The sequence below is a fragment of the Pseudorca crassidens genome, chromosome 2 (genome assembly GCF_039906515.1).
Source record: "Pseudorca crassidens isolate mPseCra1 chromosome 2, mPseCra1.hap1, whole genome shotgun sequence".
Taxonomy (NCBI): domain Eukaryota; kingdom Metazoa; phylum Chordata; class Mammalia; order Artiodactyla; family Delphinidae; genus Pseudorca; species Pseudorca crassidens.
Genome location: NC_090297.1, coordinates 129,029,092 through 129,053,753, shown reverse-complemented (window position 1 = coordinate 129,053,753; position 24,662 = coordinate 129,029,092). Strand labels below are relative to the sequence as shown.

Below are 24,662 nucleotides of genomic sequence, written 5' to 3'. Positions count from 1 at the left end.
CAAAGTTGGAACAAAAACCTAACAAAGGAAAATGTGAATAAAAACAATCATAAGTTGTAAAATGAACCCTTGATCAATTTTAAGCTCTAACAACTTCGCATGGTGATGTTAATTATATCACTCTCTAAAAACATATTGATACGCCTCTGGTCAATAACGTTCAGGTAATAAAAGATGCATTAATAGGTCTCCAGTCAATAAGTTGTTAAAGGAACTTCATTAGGTGAAAAAGAAAAAGCCACAAATAGAAACAAGAAAATTATGAAATGAAAAAGCTCACCGGTAAAGGCAAACATACAGTAAAGGTAGGAAATCATCCACACACAAAGCAAGTAGGGAGGTTAAAAGACAAAAGCAGGGACTTCCCTGATGGCTCAATGGTTAAGAATCCACCTGCCAACGCAGCGGACACAGGTTCAACCCCTGCTCTGGGAAGATCCCATGTGCCATGGATCAACTAAGCCTGTGTACCACAACTACTGAGCCTGCACTCTAGAGCCCATGAACCGATGTGCCACAACTATTGAAGCCCACGCACCCTAGAGCCCGTGCACTCCAACAAGAGAAGCCATCACAATGAGAAGCCTGCACACCTCAACAAAGAGTAGTCCCTGCTGGCTGCAACTAGAGAAAGCCTGCACGCAGCAACAAAGACCCAATGCAGCCAAAAATAAATAAATAAATTTATTTAAAAAAAAAGACCAAAGCAGTAAAATCATCTGTATCCACAATAAGCAGTTAAGGGATACACAAAACAATTAGATGTAAAATATGACATCAAAAATAGTAACTGTGAGGGGAGGATAGTACAAATTCAGGGTATTTAGAATACATATGAAATTAAGAGATCAGCAAGTTAAAACAACCGTGTTTATATATAGACTGCTATACAAAATCCTCATGGTAACTGCAAACCAAAATTCTATAATAGATATACACACAAAAAAGAAAAAGGAATCCACAATAGAAGAGAACAAAAGAATAAGAAAGGGGAAAAAAAGACCTACAAAAACAAATCCAAAACAATTAACAAAATGGCAATTGCAACATACACACTGATAATAATCTTAAGTGTAAATGTGCTAAAGGCTCAACCAAAAGACATAGACTGGCTGAATGGATACAAAAACAAGACCTGTGTATGTGCTGCCTACAAGAGACTCACTTCAGATCAAGAGACACATATAGAATCAAAGTGAGGGGATGGAAAAAAATATTCCATGCAAATGGAAATAAAAGAAAGATGGAATAGCAATACTTATATCAGACAAAACAGACTTTAAAATAAAGACTGTTACAAGAGACAAAGACAGACACTATATAATGATCAAAGGATCAATCCAAGAAGATATAACAATTGTAAATATATATACACCCCAATATATACGTGGAATATTAACAGACATAAAAGGAGAAATTGACAGTAACACAATAATAGTAGGGGACTTTAACACCCCACTTAAAACAATGGGCAGATGATCCAGATAGAAAATCAACAAAGAAACATAGGCCTTAAATAACACATTAGACCAAATGTATTTCACTGATATATAAAGAGCATTCTATCTGAAAGCAGCAAAAAACACATTCTTTTCAAGTGCACATGGAACATTTTCCAGGGTAGATCACATGCTAGGCCACAAAACAAGCTTCAGTAAATTTAAGAAAAGTGAAATCATGTCATGCATCTTTTGTGACCACAACACTATGAGACTAGAAATCAATTACAAGAAAAAAAACTGCAAAAAACACAAACACATGGAGGCTAAACAATATGCTACTAAACAACCAATGGATCACTGAAGAAATAAATCATAGAGGAAATTAAAATATACCTAGAGAGAAATGAAAACAGAAAGATCCAAAACCTATGGGACACAGCATAAACAGTTCTAAGAGGGAAATTTACAGCAATACAAGCTTACCTCAGGAAACAAGAAAAATCTCAAATAAACAACCTAACCTCACACCTAAAGGAACTAGAGAAAGAAGAACAAACAAAACCCAAAGTTAGTAGAAGGAAAGAGATCATAAATCAGAGCACAAATAAATGAATTAGAGAGTAAAAAAAAATAGAAAAGAACAATGAAACTAAAATCTGGTTCTTTGAAAAGATAAACAAAACTGATAAACCTTTAGCCAGACTCATCAAGAAAAAAAGGGAGGGGAGATCAAATGGTGGAATAGAAGGACATGCAGCTCATCTCTTCCCACAAATTAATCAAAATACATTACATGTGGAACAGTTATTACAGAATACCTACTGAACACTAGCAGACGATCTCGCACAACCAAAGCTGCAAGAAAAGATCAACATGTAACCAGGTAGGAGGAAAGGAAAATAAATAAAAGGAATTGAGATGGGACCTGTGCCCCTGGGAGGGAGCTGTGAAAGGGGAAAGGTTCGCTCACCCTGGAACCTCCTTTACCTACTGGGAGATCAGCTGGGACAGAAAGGAAGCTTCAGAGGCTCAGAGGAGAGTGCAGCGGCTGGCTTGTGGCAGGTAGGCTAGAGAAAGACCAGCACAGAGAGTCCTGGACACCCTGGTGTACTTCTCAGCCCAAGACACACTCCTGCTGGTGTGTACAGTGGCTGGGTGCTGCAACTTGGGCTTCAACAGAAAGATCTGAGAAAAGGACTTGGTTTGGCTGTGTGGAGACAGCCTGAAGGTCATGTAGTGTGGTGTGGGCCACAACTTGGGGTGTGGGCAGGACAGAGCCCGGGTCTGTCACAGGAGCTCCATTATCAACTTGCACACAAAGGCAGGAGCATGGCCTCATCATAGCATCCTCACTCTCAGCGTGCTCATGACGGACACAACTCTGCTGCTATCAGCAAGCATTGGTGGGTTGCCCACACACAGGTGGGGCTCAAATCTGATCCAATTGCCGGCAGGGGCATGACTCTGGTGAATTTATGCAGCTGGCAGTTTTGTGAGCGAAGTGCCTGTGGGACATGCAAGTGGATTACTGTTGCTCCCTTGTCTGGGGCAGGTCAGGCATTAGAAGCAGTGGACTTTGTGGGTGTGCACATGTGGAGGCAGGGCTGGGATATGGGCTGATTCCCAGCACTCCCAGATGGGTCAAGGTGTGCAACTACAGCAGGTCTGGGTGTTGCAATTTCAGCGGATTTGCACTGGCAGCTTTGTGAACACAGCGCCTGAGGGACTTGATTGCCCATGTTCCCACAGCTAAGGTGGGGCTGAGGGCAGTGCCAACAACACTGTACTTTGTGAATGTGCACAAGGGGTGACAGGCAATGTCAAAGAGTAAATGTCTTGGTGAACAGCTCCTGCACAGGAATACTCAGTAGCTCCTTTCCCAGCGACAGTGCTCCAGTCCAGCTTATCTCACACCACAGCTTAGAACCGATTCTAGGGGCTTCTACTCCAACAATTGGGGAGCTGACCCTGCCGCCAACAGGGATGTGATATCCAGCGCAGGCTCTGGTCACCACAACACCAGTCACACCCCCAATCAAGGGCATAACAACGAGCACTCCCTGAGGAAAGACATGGTAGGCATCCATATCAAAAACAGCCCTCACATCAAAAATACTAGATTCATGCAGGCTACACAGGGATGTTCCCTGTGTACAAAAATAGCTTTTCAAGACCACAGTAGATAACTGTTTTCTCCTAAATTCATAGTCAGAGAAATATAAGTAAAATGAAGAGGTAGGAACTACTCCCAATTAAAAGAACAAGAGAAAATGCCCGAAAGAACAATGAAACAGATCTCTCCAGTCTACTAGACTCTGAGTTCAAAAAGGAGGTAATAAAAATGCAGAAGGAATTAAGAAAGGCTGTTGATAGAAATGAAGATCACTGTAACAAGAAACTTTGAAGAGGAACCAATCAAAATTAGCTTAAATACTGAGATGAAAATTGAGCTAAAAGCAATAAGAAATAGCAAACTAAATAATACAGAAGAAAGAATGAATGATCTGGAAGACAGAATAATGGAAATCACTGAATAAGAATAGCAGACAGAAAGACAAATGAAAAAAAAAATGAAAACAACATACGAGACCTATGGGATAATATAAAGTATGCCAACTAGGCATAACAGGGATCCCAGAAGGAGAAGAAAGAGAAAAGGGGATAAAAAAATCTCTCTGGAGAAATTATGGCTGAAAGCTTCCCAAACCTAAAGAAAGAAATAGATATCCAGGTACAGGAAGCACAGAGGGTCCCAAACAAGAGGAACCCAAACAGACCTACACTAAGACATATTATAACTAAAATGGCAAAAGTTACAGATATAGAAAAACAAAAAGTCAGTTACAAGGGAATCCCCATAAGGCTATCAGCTGAATTCTCTACAGAAATGCTGCATGGTGGAAGGGAGCGGCAAGATATATTCTAAGTCATGAAAGGGAAAAACCTTCAACCTAGGAAAATCTACCCAGAAAGATTATCATTTAGAATAGAAGGAGAGATAAAGAATTTCTCAGACAAGCAAAAACTAAAAGGATACAGCAATACTAAACCTTTCCTAAAAGACATATTGAAAGGTCTTCTCCAAATAGAAAAGAAATAAGAATCTATAGGAAAGAAAAAATCACAATAGGAAAAGCAAATATATAAAAGGATTGTAGATCACTTACCAGTACAGAGGTTATTTTAAAAAAATCAAAATATTTTGTGAAAGCAATTACAATTACAATAAACAGCAAAAGGATAAACATGAAGATGTAAAATAGGACATCAAAATGATAAAATGTAGGGGAGGGAAGTAAGAAAATGTAGAGTTTTTTTTAGACTGTGTTTGAGATTATGTGATTACCAGTCTAAAGCAAGTAGATCTAGTAATGGGTCAGCATACTTGAAAACCAGGGTACCCACAAATCAAAAACATACAATAGATTCCAAAAAAGGAAAAAGAAGAGAACTCAAGCATAATAGAAAAGAAAACCATCACACATGAAAGGAAAAGAAAAAGAAAGGAATAGAGAAGAAATATAAAATCAACTGGAAAATAAGCTTTAAAAGGGCAATAAATACATATATATCAGTAATTACCCCAAATGTCATGGACTAAATGCTCCAATCAAAAGACAAGGAGTGGCAGATTGGATAATAACATGAGAGCCTACAATATGCTGCCTATAAGAGACTCACTTTAGGGTGAAGGACACACACATGGAAAAAGATACTTCAGGCAAATGGAAATGACAAGAAAGCAGGGGTAGCAATACTCATATCAGACAAAATAGACTTTAAAACAAAGGCCATAAAGAAAGATAAAGAAGAACATCATATAATGATAAAAGGATCAATACAAGAAGAGGATGTTATACTCGTTAATATATATGTCCCCAATATATGAGCACCTAAATACATAAAACAAATACTAACAGACATAAAGGGAGAAAATGATGGCAATACAAAAGTAGGAGACTTTAACATCTCACTGACATCAATGGACAGATCTTCCAGACAGAAAATCAATAAGGCAGTGGAGACCCTACATGACACAATAGAACAGTTAGATTTAATTAATATCTTCAAGACATTACATCCAAAAAAAACCCAGAATACACATTGTTTTCAAGCACACATGGGACATTCTCTAGGAAAGACCACATACTAGGAAACAAAACAACTCTTTTTTTTTTTCTTTTTTTTTTTTTGATACGGGGGCCTCTCACTGTTGTGGCCTCACCTGTTGTGGAGCACAGGCTCCGGATGCACAGGTTCAGTGGCCATGGCTCACGGGCCCAGGCACTCCACGGCATGTGGGATCTTCCCAGACCGGGGCACGAACCCGTGTCCCCTGCATTGGCAGGCGGACTCTCAACCACTGTGCCACCAGGGAAGCCCCAAAACAACTCTTAACAAATTTAAGAGTATAGAAATTATTTCAAGGCTCTTTTCTGACCACACAGTATGAAGCTAGAAATCAACCACAGAATGAGAACTGAAAAAAAAAAAAAGATTATATGGAGACAAAAAAACATGCTACTAAAAAACCAATGAGTCAACAATGAAATAAAAAAGGAAATTAAAAAATATCTTGACACAAATGACAATGAAAACACAACCATACAAAATCTATGGAGGCAGCAAAAGCAGTCCTAAGAGGGAAGTTCATAGCAATACAGGCCTTCCTCAAAAATAAGAAAAATCTCAAATAAAAAACCTAACCTACCACCTAAAAGAATTAGAAAAGAAGAACAAGCAAAACCTAAAGTCAGCTGAAGGAAGGAAACAATAAAGATCAGAGAGGAAATAAATAAAAGAGAGATTTAAAAAAAAACAACAGAAAAAACGAATAAAACTAAAAGCTGGTTTTTTGAAAGGATAAACAAAATCAATAAACCTCTGGCCAGGCTCACCAAGAAGAAAAGAAAGAGGTCCTAAATGAACAAAATAAGAAATGAAAGGGAAAAATAACAACTGACGTTGCAGAAATACAAAAAATCATAAGAAAAAATATGAACAATTATATGCCAACAAATTGGGCAACCTAGAGGAAATGGACAACTTTCTAGAAACATACAGCCCACCAAAACTGAATCAAAAAGAAATAGATGTGGCTTCCCTGGTAGTGCAGTGGTTAAGAATCAGCCTGCCAATGCAGGGGACACGGGTTCGAGCCCTGGTCCGGAAAGATCCCACATGCTGCAGAGCAACTAAGCCCGTGCACCACAACTACTGAGCCTGCGCTCTAGAGCCCACAAGCCACAATTACTGAGCCCATGTGCCACAACTACTGAAGCCCGTGCGCCTAGAGCTTGTGCTCTGCAACAAGAGAAGCCACTGCAATGAGAAGCCCGTGTGCAGCAACAAAGACCCAATGCAGCCAAAAAGAAATTAATTAATTAATTAATTTAAAAAAAGAAGAAATAGATGATTTGAACAGACCAATCACTGGAATTTAAATAGAAGCTGTAATTTAAAAACAAAACAAAAGGAAAAAAAAGCCCCAAACCAAAAATTCCCTGCAGACAAAAGTCCAGGACTGGATGGCTTCTCTGGGGAATTCTACCAAACATAAAAAGAACTTATAACAATCCTTCTTAAACTCTTCCAGAAGATTAAGGGGGACAGAACATTCCCAAAGTCATTCTATGAAGCTGTCATCACCTTTATACCAAAACTAGACAAAGACACTACCAAAAAAGAAAATTACAGGCCAGTATCTTTGACGAATATAGATGCCAAAATCTTCAACAAAACATTAGCAAACCAAATCCAACAACACATAAAAAGGGTCATACATCATGATGAAGTTAGATTCATCCCAGGGTCATAAGAGTGGTTCAGCAAATCAATCAATGTGATACACCAGATCAACAAAAGACGAAAACCACATGATCATCTCAGTAGATGCAGAAAAACTATTTGACAAAATTCAACGCCCATTCATGATAAAAACTCTCACCAAAGTGAGTGCAGAGGGAACATATCTCAGCATAATAAAAGCTATTTATGAAAAACTCACAGCCAACATAATTCTCAACACTGAAAAGCTGAAAGCCTTCCTGCTAAAATCTGGAACAAGATAAGGATGCCCACTCTTGCCACTTTTATTCAACATAGTATTGGAAGTCCTAGCCACAGCAACCAGACAAGAAAAAGAAATAAAAGGTATCCAAATCAGAAGGGAAGAGGTAAAATTGTCATTATATGCAGATGACATGATACTATATATACAAAAACCTAAAGACTCCACACAAAAACTACTAGATCTGATAAACGAATTCAGCAAGGTAGCAGGATACAGGATTAACATACAGAAATCTTGCATTTCTTTATACTAACAATGAAATATCAGAAAAAAAAGTTTAAAAAAATCCCTTTGAAAATAACATCAAAAAAATAATAAAATATTTAGAAATAAACCTGACCAACGAGGTGAAAGACTTACATGCTGAGAAGTATAAAACATTAATAAAGGAAACTGAAGATGGTTCAAAGAAATGGAAAGATATCCCATGCTCTTGGAAGAATTAATATTGTTAAAATGGCCATACTACCCAATGGAAGCTACAGCTTTAATGTGATCCCTATCAAAATACCAATGGCATTTTCCACAAAACTAGAAAAAATAATCATAAAATATATAAATATAAGGAAGTACAGAGGATCTAGAACTGCCAAAGCAATCCTGAGGAAAAGAGCAAAGTTGGAGGCATAACCCTCCCAGACTTCAGAAAAACTACATTGGTATATATACCAATATACCAAAACTATATATACCAATATATATAACAATATACCAAAACTATATTGGTATTGGCACAAAAACAGACATATGGAACAGAATGGAACAGAACAGAGGGTCTAGAAATAAACCCGCACAGCTATGGTCAATTAATCTTCGACAAAGGAGGCAAAAATATACAATGGGAAAAAGAGAGTCTCTTCAGCAAGTGGTGTTGGAAAAGTTGGACACCCACAAGTAAATCAGTGAAGTTAGAACACACCCTCACACCATACACAAAAATAAATTCAAAATGGCTTAAAGACTTAAACATAAGACATGACACCATAAAACTCCTAGAAGAGATTATAGGCAAAACACTCTCTGATATAAATCGTACAAATATTTTTTTAGGTCAGTCTCCCAAGGCAATAGAAATAAAAACAAAAATAAACAAATTTGACCTAATCAAACTTCCAAGCTTTTGCACAGCAAAGGAGACCATAAACAAAACAGAAAGACAACCTACAGAATGGGAGAAAATATTTGCAAATGATGCAACTGGCAAGGGCTTAATTTCCAAAATATACAAACGGCTCATACAGGTCAATATCAAAAAGTAGGCAGGGCTTCCCTGGTGGCACAGTGGTTGAGAGTCCGCCTGCTGATGCAGGGGACACGGGTTCGTGCCCCGGTCCAGGAAGATCCCACATGCCGCGGGGCGGCTGGGCCCTGAGCCATGGCCGCTGAGCCTGCGCATCGGAGCCTGTGCTTCGCAACGGGAGAGGCCACAGCAGTGAGAGGCCTGTGTACCGCAAAAAGAAAAAAAAAAAAAAGTAGGCCAAAGACCTAAATAAATATTTCTCCAACAAAGACATACAGATGGCCAACAGGCACATGAAAAGATATCCACACTGCTAATGAGAAATGCAAACCAAAACTACAATGAGGTATCATAACAATGGTCAGAATGGCCATCATTAAAAGGTCTACAAATAATAAATGCTGGAGAGGATGTGGAGAAAAGGGAACCCTCCTACATTGTTGGTGGGAATGTAAACTGATGCAGCCACTATGGAGAGTATGGAGGTTCCTTAATAAACTAAAAATAGAGTTACCATACGATCCAGCAATCCTACTCCTGGGCATATATCCAGAAAAGACAGAAACTCTAATTCAAAAAGACACATGCACCCCTATGTTCAGAGCTGCACTATTTACAATAGCCAAGACATGGAAGCAACCTAAGTGTCCATCAACAGATGAATGGATAAAGAAGATGTGGTGTATATATATAATATGTATGTATACCCTATATTATATATATTCCATTATATATAATGGAATATTACTCAGCCATAAAAACGAACGAAATAATGCCATTTGCAGTAACATGGGTGCATCTAGAGATTATCATACTAAGTGAAGTAAGCCAGACAAAGACAAATATTATATGATATCACTTATATGTGGAATCTAAAAAAATGATACAAATGAACTTATTTACAAAACAGAAACAGACTCACAGACATAGGAAACAAATTTATGGTTACCAAAGTGGAAAGGATGGGGAAGGGATAAATTAGGAGTTTGGGATTAACAGATATACCCTACTATATATAAACTAGATAAACAACAAGGTGCTATGGTATAGCACAGGGAACTATATTCAGTATCTTGTAATAAACAAAATGAAAGGGAAATTCATAAAGAACTGAATATACAGATATATAAAATTGATATATACATAGACTGAATCACTTTGCTGTACACCAGAAACTAATACAACATTGTTAATCAACTACACTTCAATTAAAAAAGAGAGAGAGAGAGAATAAGAAAAAAAGGGAGAGGGCCCAAGTCAATAAAATCAGAAATGAAAAAGGAGAAGTTACAGCTGACACCACAGAAATACAAAGGATCATGGAGACCACTATGAATGACTCTATGCCAATAAAATGCACAACCTAGAAGAAATGGACAAATTCTTAGTAAGGTACAATCTCCCAAGACTGAACCAGGAAGAAACAGAAATTGAAACAGTACTGAAATTGAATTAGTAATTTTAAAACTCCCAACAAACAAAAGTCCAGGACCAAAGAGCTTCACAGGTGAATTCTACCAAACATTTAGAGATGACTTAACACCTATCCTATTCCAAAAAATTGCAGAGGAAAGAACACTTCTAAACTCTTCTATGAAGCCATCATACCTGATGGCTGATGCCTGACACCAAAACCAGACAAAGATATCACACACAAAAAGAAAATTACAGGCCAATATCACTGATGAACACAGATGCAAAAATCCTCAACAAAATAATACTAGCGAACTGAATCCAACAGTACATTAAAACGATCATACACCATGATCAAGTGAGATTTATCCTAGGGATGCAAGGATTTTTAAATATGTGCAAATTAATGTGATACACCATGTTAACAAACTGAAGAATAAAAGCCATACGATCATCTCAAAAGATGCAGAAAAAGCTTTTGATAAAATTCAACATCGATTTATGATAAAATAAAAACTCTCCAGAAAGTGGGCATAGAGGGAACATACGTCAGTATAATAAAGACTACATATATGAGAAACCCACAGCTAACAACACCCTCAATGGTGAAAAGCTGAAAGTGTTTCCTCTAAAATCAGGAACAAGACAAGGATGCCCTCTCTCACCACTTTTTTTTTTAATTTTTTTTTTTTTGGCTGCGTTGGGTCTTCATTGCTGCATGGGCTTTTCTCTAGTTGTGGCGAGCAGCAGCTACTCTTCATTGCGGTGCACAGGCTTCTCATTGCAGTGCCTTCTCTTGTTGCGGAGCATGGGCTGTAGGCACGCGGGCTTCAGTAGTTGTGGCACATGGGCTCTAGAGCGCAGGCTCAGTAGTTGTGGTGCAACTTAGTTGCTTAGTAGTGGGCTTAGTTGCTCTGTGGCATGTGGGATCTTCCTGGGCCAGGGATCAAACCGTGTCCCCTGCAGTGGCAGGCAGATTCTTAACCACTGTGCCACCAAGTCTCTCACCACTTTTATTCAACATAGTTTTGGAAGTCCTTGCCACAGAAATCGGAGAAGAAAAAGAAATAAATGGAACCCAAATTGGAAAAGAAGAAGTAAAACTGTCATTGTTTGCAGATGACACGATACTATACATAGAAAATCCTAAAGATGCCTCCAGAAAACTACTAGAACTCATCAAAGAATTTGGTAAAGTTGCAGGTACAAAATTAATATACAAAAATCTGTTGCATTTCTGTCCACTAATATGAAGTATCAGAAGGAGGAATTAAGGAAACAATCCCATTTATCATCACATTGAAAAGAATAAAATACCTAGTAATAAACCTACCTGAGAAGGCAAAAGACCTGTACTCTGAAAACTGTAAGACGCTGATGAAAGAAACTGAACACAACACGAACAGATGGAAAGATATACTGTGTTCTTGGACTGGAAGAATCAATATTGTTAAAATTACCGCACTACCCAAGGTAATCTACAGAGTCAATGCGACCCCTATCAAATGACCAATGGCATTTTTCACAGAACTAGAACAAATAATTAAAAAATTTGTATGGGAACACAAAAGACCCCGAATAGCCAAAACAATCTGGAGAAAAAAGAACAGAGCTGGAGGAATCATGCTCCCTAACTTCAGATTATCCTACAGAGCTACAGTAATCAAAACAGTATGATACTTGCACAAAAACAGACACATATATCAATGGGACAGGACAGAAAGGCCAGATATAAACCCACGCCCTTATAGTCAATTAATCTACAACAAAGGAGGCAAGAATATACAATGGAGAAAAGACAGTCTCTTCAATAAGTGGTGCTGGGAAGACTGGACAGCTACATAAAAGAGAATTAGAACATTCTCTAACACCATATAGAAAAACAAACTCAAAAGAATTAGGAGTTTGGGATTCAAATATACATACTACTATATATAAAATAGATAACCAACAAGGACCTACTGTCTAGCACAGGAAACTGTACTCAATATCTTGTAATAACTTACAATGGAAGAGAATGTAAAAAAGAATAACTGAATCATTTTACTGTACATCTGAAACACAACATTGTAAGTCAACTATATTTCAATAAAAATTTAAAAAATAAACAACGTCCCCCACAAAAGTTCTATGAATACTACTATGAATTAAACTGGCTGCTTTTGAAAAAAAATTTTTAAAAACCCCTCAAAATGATTAAAGACCTAAATGTAAGACCAGATACTATGAAACTCCTAGAGGAAAACACAGGCAGAACACTCTTTGACACAATCGCAGCAATATTGTTTTGCATGCGTCTCCTAAAGTAAAGGAAATAAAAGCAAAAATAAACACATGGGACCTAATTACACTTAAAAGCCTTTGCATGGCAAAGGAAACCATCAACAAAACAAAAAGACAACATACTGAATGGGAGAAAATATTTGCAAATGATACGACCAATAAGGGATTATACACATTGAAGCATTCAGGAGTAAAGGAATATGATGTATGCAGTATACTCTCAAATTGTTGAACGAAAAATATTTATATAATAAGGACAAAATGATAAAGAAAATGTGGCAAAATGTTAATAACTGGTGAATCTTGGTAAAGAGAACATGAAAGTTTTCTTTTTCCTACAATTTTTTATACATTTGAATTTTTTCAAATAAAGTTTAAAAATTATCTTTCCAATCTGATAGGTTAAGAAATGTTTTGATGTATGTTTCTTTAGTTATGTGTAATGGTGAGTATCCTTTCATATGTTTATTTTATACCTGAATATCTTTTTTACACATCGCTTATTCATATCCTTTGCCTATTTTTCTAATGTATTTTTTATGGTTTTTCTCATTGAATTTTTATGAGTCTTATGGGAATTAGTGTTTTTTCTGACACATATGCGCAAAATAGGTTTTCTGAGTTTGGCATTACTTAATTTAGTTTATGGTACTTTTTTGGTTGAACAATATTTAATTTTTATGCAATCAAATTTATCAATCTTTCTATATGGCTTCTGGGTTATATCCTGCTTAGAACGGCCATTTTTACCCCCAGCCTACTAATGCTTTCTTCTAGTACTTTTAGAATTTAATTTTTTAGGTTTAATTTATTTATCAGTTGGGAATTCCATCTGTTTAAAGAGTTTATTTTTTCCCCAAATCACCAGTTTTACTAAAGACACATAGTAAACAATTTTACTTTCCTCCACTGACTTGAAACATCTACTTCTGGACCCTTCTCAGTGCCACTGATCTGTTCCTTCTTTAGTTCCAAACTGTTTGTATTGTTGTAGTATTTCTTAAAGCCAATGATTCTAATATTAAATTTTGGAAACTACCTGGCTGTTCCAGCATAAATAGTTATCCGTTGGTATCTGAGGAGGATTGGTTCCAGGATTGCCCTCTACCCCACTCCCCTGTGCCCCCAGGATACCAAAATTCATGGATGCTCAAGACTCATATAAAATGGCACAGTATTTGCATAATCTACACAATCCTCCCATATACTTTAAATCATCTCTAGATTAACTTATAATACCTAATACAATATAAATGTTATGTAAATAGTTGCCAGCACCTGACAAATTCAAACATTATCTTTGGGAATTTTATGGAATTTTTCATATTTTTGATCCACAGTTGGTTGAATCTGTGAATGCAGAACCAGCAAATATGGAAGGCCAACTATATGTATGTGTGTGTGTGTGTGTGTGTGTGTGTGTGTGTGTATCCTCCTTAACCAATCCCTTCCTTTGCATTTCATGACCCCCACGTTGCTGGTTTTCCTCCTTTCTCTACGCTAGTTATTCCCAGCTTCCTTTGTCAGTTGCTTTTTTGCTAATTATCCTTCAATATTTGGAAAAATTTTAGGGCTCTTCTCTTCTCTCTACCTACTATGTGATCTCATTGGCATTGATTTTTTTTACCTTGTTTATGGTGCTTTTTGTAAAAAAGTTTTATATTTATATAAAATATTAAAAAGTTTTAAATTTATATACAATCAAATATATCAATTTTCTTTTATGGCTTCAGGGTTATATCCTGCCTAAAAAGGGTTAGGCCATAGTTTAATTATTATGACTTCATTACTATGTTGATGACTCCTAAATTTTAATCTCAGCCTAACTTCTTTTCTAAGATACAGATGCATATAAACAGTGAGCTGCTCAGTATCTCTATTTAGCTATCTCACAGGCATCTCAAACTGAATATATCTAAAATGGAACCCATGATTTTACCTCCTCAAACTGTTCCCCTGTCCATTTCATTTCTAGTACAGATTCCCAGAAATGAGATTGCCGAGTCAAAGAGTGTGAACAAAAAGTGTGTAATTTTGATATACTGCCCAGTTTCCTTCCAGAGGGGTTATATCAATTTATACTTACACTAGCAGTGTAGCTATTTCTCCATGGTCTTGTCAACAGGGTATGTAATCAAACTTCTGGATACTTGCAATCTGATAGATTACAAATTTGTAATCTGATACATAAAAAATAGTACTTTGGTATAGTTTTAATTCGTTTTTAAGTTATTAAGAACAAACTTGAGCACATTTTCATGTTTAAGGGCAATCTGAACTTCTTGTTTACTGCCCATTTTTCTGTTAGGTCACTGGTCTAGGTTATTGACCAATAGGAGCTCTTGATGTATTAAGGATATATCATCTGTAATATGAATTGAAAATATTTTCCCCCAGTTTGTCTTTGATTTTTGTCTTGATATTGTTTTGTTTTACCATGCAGAAATTTTTAATTTTTATATAGTCAAATCTATCAATATTTTCTTCTATGCTTTCTGGGTTAGTCAATTAGAAAGGCCTTCTTCATTTCAAGATTATAAAGGAATTGCTTCATGTCATCTGCTACTATTTTCATGGTTTCACTTTGTATTTTTTAAACCTTTGATCCATTGGAAGTTATCCTGTTGGACAGAAGAGTGGTATTAAAGAATAAAATGAACCATGTCTTTCCTTTGCTTAAAACCCTTTAATGGTTTTCTTTTTTAAAATAAATTTATTTATTTATTTATTTTTGGCTATGTTGGGTCTTCATTGCTGTGCGTGGGCTTTCTCTAGTTGTGGTGAGTAGGGGTTACTCTTCATGTGGTGTTCAGGTTTCTCACTGCTGTGGCTTCTCTTGTTGCAGAGAGTGGGCTCTAGGCGTGCAGGCTTCAGCAGTTGTGGCTCAGGGCTCTAGAGCACAGGCTCAGTAGTTGTGGCACACAGGCTTAGTTGCTCCACAGCATGTGGGATCTTCCCAGACCAGGGCTCGAACCTATGTCTCCTGCATTGGCAGGTGGATTCTTAACCACTGCACCACCAGGGAAGCCCTTTTAATGGTTTTCTATTGGTCTTAAGATTAAATTTCAAATTCTTAACATGGTCTATTAGCTCCATTGTGATCTGGCTCTATTCTTTCTATAAAATCATTATGTTACATCCTCCCTTTTGCCCTCTGGATCTCACTGGGTTTCTTTCAGTTCCTTGAACTTGTTATGCTTCTTCATGTTTCAGAATTTTGTATGAAGTGTTCCAGAACCAAAGTTAAATCTCTCTGTAATACACTGTTAAATCATCCAGGGCTTCTTCTCTGTAGCACCCATTAACTGTAATTATTTATTTATGAATTATGAATTCAATGTCTATCTTCCCTGCTAGATTATAATTTCCACTAGAACAGACACTCTAGGCATCTTGTTCATTACTGTAGCCTCTGTTCCCAAGCACAGTGGCTGAAGTATAGTAGCTTTACAAATACTTATTAAATGAATGAATAAATGAAAAATAACAGGTTTAATAAAAAAATCCTTCTAATAACATCCAATTTCATTTTTCTGATTATTAGTTCAAACAATCTCTGATCTACAGTTTATTCTGCTGAACAATCATATAATCAGGAAGGAAGTGCTTTATAAAAACGACCAATACCAACTATCCTATCAGTAATAAACTGTATTCTGGCTTATAAATTAACCTTTTATGAATATGTCTAGGGAAATCAATCCCTGAAAACTTTAGTTTTTGCTAAAAGAACACAAAATTGTCCTATAAAATAAAAACCAGGCTTAGAATTTATAACATTTCTTTGATATTATGAGTTAGAATTAGCAGTAAATACCTAAACAGGTATGTGTTAGCAGAATGGTGAACCCATATTGTTCTCCTGACAAATACATTGTGAATGCATCAAACCACCAAGTACAACTCACCTCTTGAAAGTTATGTTGCGTGAACTTGTCTGCTATCCTTAGCAACTCACGACATGAATGTGTGTCAGCAAAAGCCCGAATGCCCAGGCAGTTAGAAGGATCTAATTGTCTCTTTAAGAATTCACAACAGGCTTCCTGTATTTCTGCCAGCTGAAGGAGGCAAGCAGCTGGCAGAAGGGTCTGAACATTGCCCTCTTCCACAGTTATCTGGGAGGTATATGCAAAGTCTATCAGTAGTTCCATAGCCCTCTCATCTATGTCTCGGATCACAACTTCCGTCTGACGGCTCTCTGCCAATTCTCCTGTAAACATAGCTCGGAAGTAGGGACTACAGGCTGACAAAATGACTCGATGGGCATATATCTTCTTAGCGCCCACAACTAGCACCACATCACACAGCTCCCGGTGCTTTCTCAGAAGGTTAATCACCTCCAAGGTTTGTCGAGGGTGCTTGTCTGAGATATAGGGCATGCGGGCAGGTTGGGGAACCCCTTCTGGCAGTTTGTTGGGGTCTCCAAGGGTGCAGCGGCTTGTTACATCCATTCCAGTCTCTCCTGGTCGAATGTTGGTACACCTACAGAGATGGGGGTGGTAGAGAGAAGAGAAGATGGCAATATTTTTAGAAGCTAATTCCTGCATTTCACATGTATATTGTATGTAGAAATTCAGGTGCTAACTTACTAGGTAAATGCCACAAACTTAAATTATTGACAAATAATTAGAACTAAGATATTTGGATTTTCATAATCATCACACTGTATCTATCAACATGGAGAAAAAAGAGAATCTATGCCCCTCAGTTAAGATGATAACTATGCTTTTAACAAATATTTACTAGTTCTTATATTTTACAGAGCATTTTGCTATGGACTGAGGAAAATTCAAAGAAATATAAAGAGGTAATCAGGGAACCTAATTATCTAGAAGGAGAGAGAGACACATGAATAGCCAGAAAGGGGGCAACCAGGATAAAAAATGTGGTTCAGAAAGGCAAACTCTATAGTTATTTGTTTATACTGGAACATAGACCTGGCATAAGCTATCAGGTTATTACAAGGGTATGTATTTTTTTGTGTGTGAAGTAGGAATATTACATTGCATTTTTCCAGAGCTTAGGTGAAGTATCCTACACACATGGTTCAGATCGTTATACTTCTGTTTCTGATTCTCTACTTACTAAGCAGTCTTCTGATTCATGTGAGTCTCAGAAACTAATCATCTATGACTGTACTGAGATAGTCTAATACTGGCCTGCAAGAGACAGTATCAGTTTACTACCCCTAAAGCTGTAGCACTGACAAGACCTACAGTATAATAAAACACTAGAGTGTTGACAGAATCCCCTGGGAAGGAGAGGAGAATATAAAAGGACATTTTAGGAAGAAGAAACTACACTTAGCTCTCCCTTTCTTCAGCAGCAACCTGTTTATTTCTACGCTTGGCCTCAGCCTACAGGTAACTGTATTCTATAGTACAAACTGTTCATAATTCCTGACATCTGGTAGAAACAGCACTGTTTATGCTTGACAATTTAAAACTGAAACATAAAACTGAGCAAAACTGAGTTAAAGGATAATTGTTACCACCCATGTAAACAAGCAAAAAAGCTTTCAGCCACAGTACTTAATGGTCTCTTGTTTGTAGTAGATGCTGAAATAATACATCACGTGGTTAACAGTGGTACACCATTAAAGACAAGACCATTTAAAAATTTTCCATTATAATACTGACATTGTATGTTGAAATTAAAGAGTTTTTGTTGTGACCTTAATTATGTACACAAAGATGGTACTGTTGAACTCAGACATAAACAATTTTTTATTTCACCTAAGTACAATATGAAAGCTAATTTCTACATATCTACTTTTTTAAAAAAAACAGTATGCAAATAAAAACACTTATGATTGTATTAGATTGTATAGATTCTGACTTTCAATAATTGATAATTTCTCTATTCTTATCAACTGTCTGGTTTGCAAACTTGGAAGGAATTCTCATAAATGTGGTCATTCTCAAAAGTTCTGTTTTCTCTGCTCTCTATACACATTCTTGGGGAAGTGCATTTAATCTCACGGTTCCCATCACCCACATGTGAATGGCTAAAGCACATAGGCTTTCACTAGTTGTGTCGAGCGGGGGCTACTCTTTGTTGTGGAGCACAGGCTCTAGGCACGCGGGCTTCAGTAGTTGTGGCACGCGGTCTCAGTAGTTGTGGTTTGCAGGCTTAGTTGCTCTGCAGCATGTGGGATCTTCCTGGACCAGGGCTCGAACCTGTGTCCCCTGCATTGACAGGCAGATTCTTAACCACTGTGCCACTAGGGACGTCCCAGGCCAAAAATCTTGGAGTCCCTTCCCTTCCACATACCCTCAAACACAATCCATCAGCAAATTCTGTCATTCTACCTCCAAATAATACCTAGAATCCAACCATTTCTCTACCTTTCCACTAGTCCCACCCTAATTCAGGCTATCCTCACACTTCTTTATATGATAATAGCCTCATAAGTGGTCTGCTTGCTTCCACCTTTGCTGATTTATATTCTCTTCTCTAAACAACCAAACTGATCCTTTAGAAAAGTCAGACTATACCTTTCCTCTGCTCAAAATCCTTTAAACACTCATATCAGTAGCAAAAAACAAAGCCTATAGAGTTTACGAACTTCTATATGACTCCTCCCCTGGCTAACTCTCTGAATTCATCTCCCACTTTCCCCTCACTCATGGTTCTCTAGTCACACAGACTTCCTTGCTATTTCTGGGACACGCCAAGGCCTCTCTTGCTTCAGAGCCTTAATCCTCCTTCCTGAAAGGTTCTTCCCCAAATATCTGCAGAGCTCATTCCCTTATTTCTTTCAGATCTCTGTTCAAATGTCAACTTATCAGACCACCTTATACGAAAGAGCATCTCTTTCTTCTACTACCCTATACCCTTTACTGTGCTTAATTTTTCTTCTTGAATAATTACCTCCTGATATAATGTATTGGCTTTCTCTCCCAACCAGAACATAAGCTCCATAAAAACAAGGCCTCTGTTCTCTTTTACTCAATGCTATCCTTCAACATGTGGATCCAGTGCTCATTAAATAGCTGTCAAATAAATTCAGCTTTTCTTCCTGCCAAAATAAACTATACCCTCCAAACTTTCTTGTCTGGTTCTCTTGAAAGAATGCCCAGTTTGTAGCCAGGCAAACATAGATTCAAACCTTAGCTGCATCATTTATTAGGTATAATCTTGGGCAAATTACTTAACGTCTCTGATCCTCAAGTTCATCATTTGTAATTGTGGGGATAATTACACTTACCTCACAAGGAAAATGACAGTGTTGGGATTTGTCTGAATGTAGGTCCTCTGACTCCAAAGTCAGTGCTTTATCCTGAACTGTTTTGGTCAACTAGATGGAGCATTTGAGGCGGAAATGATCCTGGCAATCTGGTTTACGTGGTTGTTGTTCTTAGGAGGGAGAAAAGGCAAGCATGCTGCCACATGGCTGGACTATGCTGCTCTTTTAGGAGAATGAGAAGGAGCAAGAACAAGGATCACTGAGACGATAAGGGGTGCCTCATTTTAAATCTTCTGAGAAGTTGTATTTATTTCTAGCAATTTAATTCTAGATGTTATATTTAATTCTATACATTAAGTTATTTCTTCTGTGGTTCTGCTATTTGTTTTTGTAAATGTTTACTTTCAAAAAATCTAAGCCCACATCCTCCAACAGTCTCATCACATCCAAAGGGTTCTACTGGCAGAAATGGTTCGTTTTTTCTACCTCCCCCCCCCCCCCCCGCCCCGTACATCCCCATATATTTTTCTGGGCATCTTTGAGGGGAAGTTATAATAAGTGTCCCAGAAATAGGTTGTGATCATACCTTGTCACATCTATATTCACAAATTCTTTGTTTGGAGTCTGATGGATTAAGTACTCTAATGATTTGAGGGGTGGGGTGGTAAACTAAAGTGTGAACTGCTCCCCAGCAAGAGGAAAGAGCCCTAGGAAAGCTATTTTTTTTAACCACTTTTTAAAAATTGAAGTATGGTTAATTTACAATGTTGTTAGTTTCAGGTGCAGAGCAAAGTGATTCAGTTATACATACATATATGTATACATATATATATATATATATGTTCTTTTTCAGATTATTTCCCATTATAGGTTATTATAAGATATTGACTATATGTCCCTGTGCTATACAGTATGTCCTTATTGTTCATCTATTTTATACTGTGTATATGTTAATCTTAAACTCCTAATTTATACCGCCCCCCCCACTATCTGCTTTGGTAACTGTAAGTTTGTTTTCTATGTTTGTGAGTCAATTTCTATTTTGTAAATAAGTTCATTTGCTTTCTTGTTTTTGTTTTTTTTTGATTAGGAAAGCTTTTAATTAAAGGCTTGGGGGAGCAAGCCTGATTGTCCAAGTGAAAATTCATCTGGAGAAACCAGAAGGTCTCAAATTATTTGCTTTTCTATCCCAATAGTGAACTAATGACATTACAAAAATATATATATATATATATAAAATATAATATATACATAAAGAAATTGAACTCAAATAACATTTTTATTAACTTAATTTTCAAGACTAATTTACATATGTTTTAAGGCTGAAGGAGCTAAGTGGAAGGATTATTCTGGACTCTATCCACAGTTAACAAACTAAGGAGACCAAATAGAGCTTTTGCCTTCTCCCACAAAAGGACTGCCAATTGCTTCATTTGCAAATATTTTCTCCCATTCTGAGGGTTGTCTTTTCATCTTGTTTACATTTTCCTTTGCTATGCAAAAGCTTTTAAGTTTCATTAGGTCCCATTTGTTTATTTTTGTTTTTATTTCCATTTCTCTAGGAGGTGGGTCAACAAGGATCTTGCTGTGATTTATGTCATAGTGTTCTGCCTATGTTTTCCTCTAAGAGTTTTATAGTGTCTGGCCTTACATTTAGGTCTTTAATCCATTTGGAGTTTATTTTTGTGTATGGTGTTAGGGAGTGTTCTAATTTCATTCTTTTACATGTAGCTGTCCAGTTTTCCCAGCACCAAGAGGGAGGAGATATGGGGATATATGTATATGTATAGCTGATTCACTTTGTTATAAAGCAGAAACTAACACACCATTGTAAAGCAATTATACTCCAATAAAGATGTTAAAAAAAAAGAGGGGGGAAGGACTGCCAATTCTAGGAAAGAATCAGTCTTTCTAAAACCAAAAGGGTGTAAAATCTGCCAGTTTAGCAGATTTTGTATTCATTAAGTGCTTATGAAAAACATAACTTCAAGATAAAGTCTATTAATGGCATATTTTACCATCAACTCTCTCAAACCTTAACAAAATCTTATTTCGTTCTACCAGCCATGTACTTCAGGGGAAGCTGACCATGTCCCTAGCTTTAAGGATGAATCCGAAATTCTCTTGCAATTTTAGGTCAGGATGAAGCTGATAGTGAAGAGGCTACACTGGAGACGCAGAGAGAACTTGGGTCGAAGGAGGTACTATCAGGCTATGCATCGACCAGCCCTGGAGCTCATACTACCTATGGCCTTCTCGTTATGTAAATAAAAGATGTCCATATCGATTAAGCCAGTTTGAGTCAAGAAACTTTGTTACTTTCAGCCCCAAACTTTCTGATACCAAAAACACAGTAGTTAAAATGTGAAACAGGGCTTCCCTGGTGGTGCAGTGGTTGAGAGTCTGCCTGCCGATGCAGGAGATACGGGTTCGTGCCCCGGTCCGGGAAGATCCCACATGCCGCGGAGCGGCTAGGCCCGTGAGCCATGGCTGCTGAGCCTGTGTGTCCGGAGCCTGTGCTCCGCAACGGGAGAGGCCACAACAGTGAGAGGCCCGCGTACCACACACACACAAAAAAATGTGAAACAGTAAAATTAGCCACATGTTCTAAACAACATTAATACAGAAAAAATTGCCCTTGCTTTGACTGGCCAACTATTCCTGTATATAGAGGTTCTTGCTCCATTATTATCAGATTTTCTAAATATGGTACTGATAGATTTAGAATTATGGTTTGAATTTGTGCCTTTTCTTTCAAATGAAGTAAAAATGTTGTTAGAAGACTAGATACTCTTTCTTCATGGCTGATTGCCCAATTCCTGTTAGGCTGTTACATTAAGTTTTAAAATACTGTTTCTCTAACACCAGCTATGCGGGGGTGCTTGGTAAAAGCACAGATTCTTAAGGGGGGCTAGAGAATCAATATCTCTGGGGGTGTAGTTACAGAGTCTGCATTTAGCAAGCAGGTTATTTTAACACAAATTAAAGTTTGACTAATAACTGGCTAATAAATTTGACTAATAAATAAAATTTCTTTATTAGCAGAAACTGTTGGTTTTTACAAAGAGACTATGTTGACCTAAGTTGAAAGGAAATAACAACATGGAGAAAGTAATGACTCAAAATGTAGCTATAAAGGAAAGAAAAAAAGTAAGAGCGAAGTCTTGTCAAACATACAAAATGAAATAAAACAAGAAGGATTCACATTTACCAAAATGTCAATAAATCTAAAAAAATCAGACATTATGTATGAAATCATTTTAAGAAACTGTAGGGACTTCCCTACAGTTGGTCCAGTGGTAAAGAATCTGCCTTCCAATGCAAGGGACCCAGGTTCGATCCCTGGTCGGGGAAAAAGATTCCACATGCCGCAGCGCAACTAAGCCCGCGCGCCACAACTACTGAGCTCTCACGCCTCAACAAGAGAGGCTGGGGGCTGCAACCTACAGAGCCCACATGCCCTGGAGCACGCACACCACAAGTAGAGAGAAAACCTGCATGCCACAACTAGAGAGAAGCCGGCGTGCCACAACGAAGACCCAACATAGCCAAAAAAAAAAAAACAAAAAACAAAAAACTAATTACTACATTTGAATTTGTACATATAATTGGAAGGAAAAAGCTGCTATTAAAATTTTTTCAATTATTCTTTCACATTCTGTGGGAAAGGGCAATGTTTATTTCAGAGACAGATGGTGCTTTTAAGAAAACATCTATTTGGGCCTTTTAATTATAAAACGCAAGGTGAGGGCCCCTTGGGATGATAAAGACCATTAGATGTACTTCGTCTGCAGTATTTTTTGGTTTGTTTTGAAATTTAAATTGAATTTGAATATCATTAGGAGGGCTTGGAATCTTAGTTCACCACAGACCCCACCACTCTCTCTTATGTGAAACTATGCCATGCACTTATATGAACCACCTATAAGATATACGAGGATTTTGTTTTTTAACCTCTGTTCCAGAGGCAGCAAGATTGTAACAAAGAGAACTAAACTACTCAGTATAATAAAGTAACAGTAATTTCAAAGGGAGAAAGTTTTAGGGCGAGAAAGAGAATTAGAAAGGAAAAGAAACAGAGACTGATTAAAACTGGTGGTGGCAGGTTGTGATTTAAGGAGAGAAACAGCCAGTGAGAAAAAAATGAATGGCCAAACCTTTATGGTCTCCTTCATTATCCCTAAACTTTCAGTAAAATCCTGAGATATTCAATGGCAGTGGTCAATGAAGGTGAAGAGAGAGAGAGTATGCAGTATTTCTAGAAAGAAGCTTGGCTGTGAAAAGAGACATAAACTACTATGTCTGTTTAAAGAGAGTAATAACTGGAAAATGATTATATATTGATGCAAAGAACTGGAAGGAGGGAGAAGTTTTAAAATATATGTAAAGAGGGAGAGAATAAATGATGGAGCAAAATTCTTGAAAAGTGGGGGTATTTAGAAACAAAATACAGAAGAATGGATCTTAGACAAAAGGGAGAGGGCCTCACCATAAGAGGTCAGAGTAAGGGCGTGGGAGGAAACATAGTGTGGAAACAGACACATTTATTTTTGGGTAAGGAGGTGTCAGGAGCTTGAGGAAGTTCATACCTGATGGCCTCTTTTTTCTGTGAAGCTGGGATTTGGGGGAGCAGGTCACTTGCTGCCACTGAAAGGAGTGTTAAGAGGATTATGAGAAGAATGGGTAAGGATGTGAAATAGCTACTGTGGGGAATGAGTAAGCATTGATTAGGGACTCATAGAAATACTGTTGGATGACACTGTTGGCCCAAATGATATTAAAGACTCTGAATACAGTAGCATGAATTCCCTGTGGCTGGTTTTATCCAGCAGTAATCAACAGCCCAAATTACAGAATATAAATGCCTGCCTTAATCTAGAATGGGTAAATGCCACGGACAAACTCGGGAGTTCAGTGAGTGGTGGCTAGAAAATGGTTAAAGTGGTTGCAGGAGTAAACTGTAAAAACACAAGAGACAAAAGTGTGTTGATTATGATTAGGTCAAAGAACAGCTGGAATGGG

At 37.4% G+C, this 24,662-nt stretch overlaps 1 protein-coding gene across 4 annotated transcripts in view; it reads right to left on the bottom strand.

Moving 5' to 3' along the window:
• Positions 1 to 24,662, bottom strand: part of KLHL20 (kelch like family member 20) — a 98,887-nt gene that overhangs the window by 45,810 nt on the left and 28,415 nt on the right. For all 4 annotated transcript variants that reach the window (XM_067728682.1, XM_067728680.1, XM_067728679.1 and 1 more), the window contains one exon: positions 16,360 to 16,933. In XM_067728682.1, the coding sequence (XP_067584783.1) occupies positions 16,360 to 16,902 (543 nt within the window). In that variant the 5' untranslated portion in view covers positions 16,903 to 16,933. The remainder of the gene's footprint in view (positions 1 to 16,359; positions 16,934 to 24,662) is intronic.